Source organism: Raphanus sativus, chromosome 4 (genome assembly GCF_000801105.2).
Source record: "Raphanus sativus cultivar WK10039 chromosome 4, ASM80110v3, whole genome shotgun sequence".
NCBI classification, from domain to species: Eukaryota; Viridiplantae; Streptophyta; class Magnoliopsida; order Brassicales; family Brassicaceae; genus Raphanus; species Raphanus sativus.
Window position 1 is genome coordinate 44,318,958 of NC_079514.1, and position 8,593 is coordinate 44,327,550.

Below are 8,593 nucleotides of genomic sequence, written 5' to 3' on the forward strand. Positions count from 1 at the left end.
TTCAATTCTTTTTCTCTCGTTTCTTATTCTCTACTCTGTCCGGATTTTGCCCATAACTTCTTCTGTTTTTCTTATTTCGGTTTCCACAATGGTCTAGTTACAGCCCACGTGAAAATCATTACCATAAGTGTTTTTATTAGTTTTGTTATTAGACATTCCAATAACTTCACTGTACTGTGCCAGGATAAGTGTAGCTTGATGATATAATATAAGATGCTTTTGGGACCTCATTTTATATAAATAAGATTAACCTGTGATATACACGCTGCAAGGCCGCAATGTGGAGCTTCTTCACTCACAAATAATCATTTCTCTTCATTGAATGTAGACGTACCCTCTCTTCAAATAAATAAAACCACAACACATTTAGAAGAACAAACCATTCAACAGAGAGATACGAGAGAAAAAGAAGAAGATCTAATCCATGGGTGGCGCCACAAGCAAGCAAAAGAGAAACACTGCTAGGATAAGTATCAAGGGGAGATCAATTGAAGAGAGGAGGAGACCAACACGAAGAGAGCTGGATGAGAAAGAGAGAGCCATTTCGGCTTTGAAGATGGCCGAGACAGAGTGGAGGAAAGAGAGGAAGAATCTGAGAGAAGAGGTGAAGAAGCTGAGGCAAAAGATGCAAGAGAAAGAAGAAGCAAAGGCGAAACAGCACGAGTGGGAATGGGTCGTGGAACAGATGTGCTTAGAGAGAGCTGTGAGGGAAGAAGCTGTGGTGAGGTGGAAACAACTCTATTTCGCTATTAAGACTGAGCTTGATGATCTGATCCACACAACATATGGTAAAAAAGTTGCCAACTAGTCTCAAATTTTAGCTTTTGGTTTCGGTGTCGGAGAAAGGAAAAGTAACGAGTTGATATTTTGTAGGAAAGACACTGCGACAGAACCCGCAGGAAGGAGAAGCAAAGAACACAGTGCAAGAACTCAGGAAGGAAGTTAAAGTTAGGGAAGAAACCATTGAGACACTCAAAGGAAGGATGGCTTTGATGGAGAAACAAAGATACGAGAAGGAAAGAGAGATCGACATACTGAGACAGAGTCTACGCATCCTCGGCAGTAGCAGCTGGAAGAACAAGAACCTGCCGACAATCAAAACAAAAGTCATCGCATGTAAATGACAGTTCTTTAGTCATATATTGAATTACTTTCCCACAGGATCGTTGAATAAGTAGTGGACTCAGTAAGGTTCAAGTCACTGTAAGCCATTTCGTTCTGTATATACTCCACAAGTAATATATATCAAGCATCGAGAAAACCCAGAGGTAAAAAAACACGGTTAATGATTAGATAGTAAGATTCGCCGTCTCATTATGGATGCAAAACTAGTTCAATTGCTTCCTTGAATTGATTTCCTCCAGTTTCAGTTCTAGATTAAACTGGTGTACTTTTCTGACTAAAAACTGAATAAAACTCACAAAGTTCCAAAACAAATGAAAACGCAACGATGGCAGATAACGTACTTTCCCGTAGCGGCTCTCCAGAAAGGCTCATAGATGCAGATAATGCTGGAACTAGCCAGCCAAGGTAGTTGCAATCCCTTTAAGCCACTAACCAAATTTCCTGCATGGTTTCCCTGAGCATGCACTAAGAATATCATTGACATCTATACACTTTAAATATTTTGATAACTTCCAACCATTCTTGTTCCCTTTTGACATCGTGTATATGATTATTTGACATCGTGTAAATAATTACATTTTGGTACACAGTATTCTTTACTTTGTAATCCAATGAGAAAACAATGCAAACCAGTGGATGCTTATCTCTTGTAAATTGGTATAAAGTGTGAATCCGATGAAGCTGGAGCGAGCCATTAGTTCTCTCCCTTCCATCATATGGTAGTCTTTTCAACGCCTTCCAAATCTTCAACATTTTTGTAATATAATTTCACACTCTAGAAAGATTGCCAACAAAAAAAAATGATTCCAATAAGTTACGAAATACCACCCAAAAAAATGGGCTTGCAGTGTTTAAATGCTACTATCCTGTGAGAGATTGAATCTTCCATAATTTTGGACCTATACTTATCCTAAGTAAAATGCACCAATAACATACCTCTAACAGTGTGATGTAGTAGAAATCCTCCATGTGCTGCATAAGGGCACTCCCATCACGAATTGCGTTGAATAATTTGATTTCAGTTTGAAGTATCTGCTCAACGAGTTCCTTCTCACCTTTCATCTGAAAGATAGCACCAATTTCAAATCCAAGATTACTATTAATCCTCTCTACATCTCCAAAAGTATCTCATATGTAAAAACTTCTAAACCGCAAAAGAGTAATACGTAAATAAGTTTTGAATTCGTATATGGATAAACGTGTATGCCACACGTGCCTATGAAGCCAACACAACAAAATTGCTGCTAGTAGTGCAAACATAAAATTATAGGACGACAGTAAAACAAGCAAGCCCAATAACAAACATATTGCAGACGAAATATATGAGACACAGAAACAGGTAAAAAAGAAAACTAAAACGATGAAAATTAATTAAACAAAAATAAAAATAGGGTTTAGAGGACTTACAAATCTACTAACAAGAATATCAGGTGTCGCTTCCCCTATCACCTCACCATGATAACCATCTTTTTGAAAATCCGTGTTCTCCTACAACATTATATAACTCATCAGCAAACTTTTGATTATTAATTACATTATACTGGGAGAAGAAGCATATTATATAACTTAAAGACCTCATCATGAATAAATGGTTTCTAGCATTCAAAGAAACGTTATGCATATTTTCGCAGCTTACACACTGTACTTACCCAAGACAGAAACAAAATAATGATCAAATGGTTCGCTTACCACTTCTCCAGCAGCGAGATAAACAGGATGAGCAACATGACAATAACCCATCAAGCGAGGAACTGTGGGAATTATGTCTCTGTGGTTTACAACTCTCCAGCTGTCTTTTACTTTCTGCAGAGTACAGATTGCAAAACATATAAACCAATGAGATTTTTTTTATGAAGATGTGCCCATTTCACTCCATACTTGTCAGTAACATTTTGTCACGTTAGAAGAAACATCACCTGGTTATAAACATCAGCAAATTTTTTGTTGCCTACTCTTGGAGATCCAAAATTGTACATAGTAACAGTGATTGCTCCACGTCTAACAAAAATACACAAATCATGTTACCAAACTGCCTCACAAGCTCACTTAGCTAACAGTCCTTGGTGTCAGGGGATGTAGGGGAAGGGAGTACTTACTTAGCTAATTGGCTTGACGCAAGTTCAATGGCCAAGAGTGTAGCTAATGCCCCACCCAAGCTGTGGCCAGTCACATAAACATGCCATTTATCTTCACGCTCAGCAACATCATCTCTGCCAATGGGAAGAGAGAGCATATGCATCAGAAAATATATCTAAAGACGTAATGACCAACCACTATATTGTACTGTCCTCAGCAAATAGATTAATAACAAGAACATACATGTAGCCAATCGCCATTTTGAGCAGTGATATTATCCTTATCCGTACTGAATCATATGCACTCAGAAATCCACTATGGACCTGCAAAATCCATAACAGCATTAAGGAATAACTCAGTAAAGGGTACACAACGCCAGAGTTTAAAACATACCTGTACTTCTTCTTTGAAATCCCCACCAATTCGTTCAGGATTGAGACTGCAACATATATTGAAAATGTTGAGCGAGAGATGAAATAATAGCTTGTTAAAACTTCAAATGTGTATAGAAGCTGAAAAAAATACTAACCCAACAGGAACAAGCATCAAGTCGGTCTGCAAATCTTTCCACTTCGTCTGAAAAAAAATATGAAACATTGAGGAGAAAAATAAACCACATAATATTGAGAAGAGAAGATATAGATAAATACATACCTGTTCAGTTCCTCGGAAAGCTATAACTACTCTTTTTCTCCTTGCGTCACGCCAAATTGCCACCTGGAGATTGAAAATTAGTCTTATCACTTTCTAAAATGAACTTGTTTTCCAGGAAAGGATTTATCATCAGTTAGTAAACGAGAAGAAGAGTTTTTACTTGAGTGTCAGTGATTTCGTTGTCTAGGAAACACAGCTTTTCAAATTCAGATTTGATAAAGCTTGGGTGCCCCATTGCAGTGGCAAGCATTGCCCATGCCTCCATAGCACTTTCTGCGCTAGAAAAGAGTGTTTTCATTTCCTCGGCGTTCTTTTCATCCTCTCCGTCAACATTGACTAGACCAGAGAGTTTCTCACTCTGAGAGGACCTAGAGAAATCGTCTCTTACACCGGAACCACCATTTTTTTCTGACACCTTCTCTGTACCAAGACCGTTCTTGCTTAATTGAGGCACTACTGCCTTTAAAACCATTAAAGCACCAAAAACATTATCAGCCTGCCTAAGCAATTCTTCTGTTGCATTCTTCATGTCTGTAATGGAAGACTTGGGTGCATTAGTAGTAAGCTGACCACCTTCCTTCTCATTATCAACTTCTCGAGCATCAGCAGTGGCAAGCCCTGATTCAATGTAACCAGCTTCTGCAGTTTTTCTTGATTGTAGACCAATTTTTTCCAGTATGTCCATTCCATCTAACTTCCATTTCTTAGGTGATGGAAGGCCAAGTTTCTGGACTATATTTTGACTAACTATGTCAGGGAAGCTATCCCACAAATTACTTTCTGACCGAATGCTACCACTTTTATTGCTGCTCCTATCATCATCACCTTCTTCGTCTTCACTAAGGAGATTTGTATCCAATGAATCCTCTAAGCTAGAGTTTTTGTCACCTTCGGAACCATCCATATCATTGAGTGACTTTAACTGTCCAAAGGCGTACTCTACAAATTGACGTGCTGGAATGGCATCAGAGTCAACAAGATTGCTCAAAACTGACTCAATTTCGTTTTTTTTAAGGAATTCTGAAATAAACGGTAACTTCCACCACTTCTTTTCATCTTCAATCTCCTCAAACCCCTTGTATCTAATCTGAAATTTTTAAGATACGGTCAAGACAAATGCCAAAGTAGCAGAGATACTAAGATTTTGTGTTTAGCATACACAAACATGTGAATCTATGGAACGTAAGAAAGAGTTACAATTTACATAAGTGAATCATATGCCATAGGGAACCTCCAGTCATTTTATTCTATAAGTCAACAAATTAATACTGTAAGATTCATAAAAAAAATTAATACTGTAAGATTCATTTTATTCTAACCTCCAGTTGGACTTTCCCACCACCTCCAATACCGTCTAGTTCTACTAGCACCTCGTGCAAGTTTCCTTGGCAAAAGAGAAAAGAACATGTATAAGTTTGAGGCAGAAGTTGCAAGTAAGACGTGCGGTAGGTTCATCAAATATATCACTGCTCGACATGCTCGTGTATAACTGATCCACAGATGATTCCTCTAGTCTTAATAACGCCAAAAACTCGCCAAGTGTCTCGTAATCTTAATATTCGTATTCAAAAAAAGTATACCCAACAAAAACAGACTTTTCTCCCCTAAATTCTTAAAAAACTCAGAAAGAGGTGTGAACTAACTCTCACCATCACAAATGCAATCAAGGTCGACTTCGGAGTTCCCCATCCGTTTATGTGGGGTGATAAGATTTGCATCCCAAGCAGCAATCTGAAGCTCATTAGGACATCGAATAACTTAATAGTTAACTATGTTTAAGACTTCAATAATAAATTTGACAAGCTTCTTTCAGAATCGACCAGGGGCAGGCCAACACAATACTTATTGTACCTGTATCTTTTTGGAAGGAGGCAGCTTAATATTTAAAACAAAGTCTTCGTTCCATTTGGGCTCTTTTGTCCTGTCAATAAAGTTCAACACTTATATGTAACTAAGGTCTGCTATTTAACATTCAAATAGAAAGAAACATATGGATTTCTAAGGCTCACAACTTTGGGACAAAACGGAAAATCAACATAAAAAAATATGAATATAACGAAGCTAATATTTATTCTAAGAGGAAAACCTATATTTTGATTAAGAAGCCACATAACTAATCATAACACTTCTACCATGATGAAGCTAGTCACAAAAAGACCATAAACACGAGGGAAGTAGAAATAAAATTGCAAGAAAGCTTGCCCCCATTTGGTTTTGCTTTTAGCAACCTGACCATCCAAGTCCATCACCACGTATGGATCACTCGTTCCCTGAAACCAAAAAAAAAAAAAAGACAATAAGAATAACTAGGCCAAAGTTAGAAAGAAGAAGAAGATAAGGAAACACAAACCCATGGATCCAAGGCAGGAAAATCAAATCCTCTTTTGAGTTTAATAAATAACTGTCCATCATATACTTCTCTTACAAATGACCTGAAGCAACAAGTATTATAATAATAATCTAAGCTCTTTCGTCATCTAGAATAACTCTTTGGGAACAGAACCGTCAATGAAAAGAAAAGAGTGACATACTCTGAGAGGTAGAGAGTATTACAACCAGCTGCATTAACCTCACGTTTCCCTATGTTTTCCTGAGAAACAAAAAAAAATCAAATAATCAAAAGCAGGATACAAGATTCTACGAGAAGATTTCTGAGAGGAAGAGTGATAATGAAGTCACCGGAGGTGTAGCGTAGGATTCGAAAGCGAAACCGGCGAGGATGACGGCGAGATTGATGTCGAACGGAGGCCGTTCAGGTTCCTGCTTCGTTCCGAGGCTTGATTGCTTCGTATCGGATTGGGCGAAGCAAGTGAAGGATTTAGCGTTGGCTTTGGTTATGAAGCTTTCTCGGAAGCTGATTAAGTGGCACGTGCGGGGGGTGAAGAGAGTAGAGCAGCGGAGATGAAGAAGACGGTGTTGTTGTGGAGGGAGGAAGTGAAGGAAGCGGTGTAGTTGCAGAGAATACATGGTGTGATGATGATCAATCAAACTAGAGAAGAAGAAGGAAAAATGTATTCTGGAGATTTCTGTGGGAGCCCAGTGTCCTCTTGTCCAAAGTGATAACGGACTCCTTTTCTCTTGACAGCGAAATTATATTTTATAATTATTTTAGACACGCTTGCAAAAATAACATAATAATAAAAACTTAAAAAGGAAGAATTTTTTTGCTGAATTTGTAAAGAATACAACAACCATGACATTTGCGTTTTAAGCACGACGGATTTACCATTATCTACGAGCATCCGGTTCTGGTTACTGAAAGTGTTTCAATTTTTTATTTGCCCGACTTCATTTGTTGAGTGTGTTTTTTGGTTTAAGAGTGTAAGTCTATAAGACTATAATGATTAAATATAATAAAAATATATAGGTTTGATCATTGATGTACGCTATTCAGCTATGCAACCTTGCACAAGTTTAAATCAACTGATGACAAACTAAAACCAATTAAGGAGATTGAAGTTGAGCTGAAACCAACTCTAAGTTACTAAGGATGAACTGCACTAGCTGAGTAACAATATTCTGGAGTTGGATGAATTATGTGGTATTAACTTGAAGCTGGATGAACTGATGAGTAAGGTAAGTGACACTAACATGGAGTTAGATGAACTGAATGAGCAAACTAATACAAAAGAAAGAGCTAATTTAGCTACTGGACTAAATAGCCCAAACAAAAAAATATACCAAACTTGTTTCTATTAGTTCAAAAGAGGTTCAAAACCCAAATTAAAATCTATTATCTTTTGATGATGGATCAGCTTTGAAATTTAAGTTTAAGTAACCATTTGAAGCTGTTTTGGATTAAGTGGTCCAAGAAGAAGTGTTGCAGTCCATGGAGAAATCATAACAAATTCATCAAGAAAACCAAGAAGAAGTCCAGCAAATCAGTCTTGGTCGTGGGCAAGCAACGACCATTCAAAGAAGAACTCAATTCTGGCCAAAAGTCAAGTGTTGTCTAGTTCTTATCTTAGATTTATTTCTTAGTTTCTAAGTTTGTTATTTTCAGCACAATTATTCTTATTTTTTACAGATTGTAAACTATAAAAGAGGCCTAAGTTGCTTCAATAAAATCATCCACCTTTTTTTATTATATTCTTTCCACAAATCCGTGAATCATTTGTTCGTCTTTGAACATTGACTGCTAGAAGTTCATTCTCTGCAAGTAAACATGTCTTTGATCGAAAATAGAGTTCTCATTCTCTTGATCATTGACTCATATATATAAGTTATGATCATCCTATAGATCATCATTGAAGATCACCAACCATCTCGACGTCTATCCATCAAAACCATCATCATTCGATATCACCATCATCAACATAATTGATCAATCTATCATCATATATCCTTTAAACCATCAGATCATCCATCAAAAGAATCATGGACAAAGAAACCTCTTCGCCGGGGGTTATCAGAGCAGATCAAAGGCTCTTGATCTAGGGTTTCATTCTAAAAACTTTTTGAATTCTCTTTTTTTTGAGAAGCCCATTTGAACTTTATGTTTCCGTTGAATCTGTTCATCTATTTTATGTCGATTTGTTGTATTCAAGAGAGCCAACCATATCATAAAAAAAAATAGAAAAGTTGAATAGAAATCCAACTTGGCTGAAGAGGAATTCGGCCTGGCTGAAGAGAAATTCGGTCATGGTGATAAAGCCTCTTGCAAACAAAAACCTTGTAATTTGTCTATCTATTTCTTCTGTTTTGGGGTGGAGATTGTTCAAAAAGTTAAATCTTTATT

General features: G+C 37.2%; 2 protein-coding genes across 2 annotated transcripts; one reads left to right on the plus strand and one right to left on the minus strand.

Annotated features, from left to right (window-relative positions):
• On the plus strand, positions 1 to 1,243 carry LOC108855495 (uncharacterized). Its single transcript, XM_018629342.2, has 2 exons — positions 1 to 788; positions 874 to 1,243. The coding sequence occupies exons 1-2, from the start codon at positions 425 to 427 to the stop codon at positions 1,122 to 1,124; spliced, it is 615 nt and encodes a 204-aa protein (XP_018484844.2). The 5' UTR covers positions 1 to 424; the 3' UTR covers positions 1,125 to 1,243.
• Positions 1,244 to 1,602: 359 nt separating this feature from the next.
• Positions 1,603 to 6,924, minus strand: LOC108855494 (uncharacterized). Its single transcript, XM_018629341.2, has 18 exons — positions 6,535 to 6,924; positions 6,387 to 6,445; positions 6,206 to 6,287; positions 6,058 to 6,125; positions 5,707 to 5,776; positions 5,505 to 5,586; positions 5,175 to 5,239; positions 4,016 to 4,942; positions 3,856 to 3,918; positions 3,731 to 3,777; positions 3,595 to 3,640; positions 3,445 to 3,524; positions 3,222 to 3,335; positions 3,042 to 3,123; positions 2,815 to 2,928; positions 2,533 to 2,613; positions 2,062 to 2,187; positions 1,603 to 1,900 (listed from the first exon to the last, which is right to left on the minus strand). Exons 1-18 carry the CDS (start codon positions 6,820 to 6,822, stop codon positions 1,838 to 1,840), a joined length of 2,457 nt encoding a protein of 818 aa, XP_018484843.1. The 5' UTR covers positions 6,823 to 6,924; the 3' UTR covers positions 1,603 to 1,837.
• Positions 6,925 to 8,593: the final 1,669 nt, after the last annotated feature.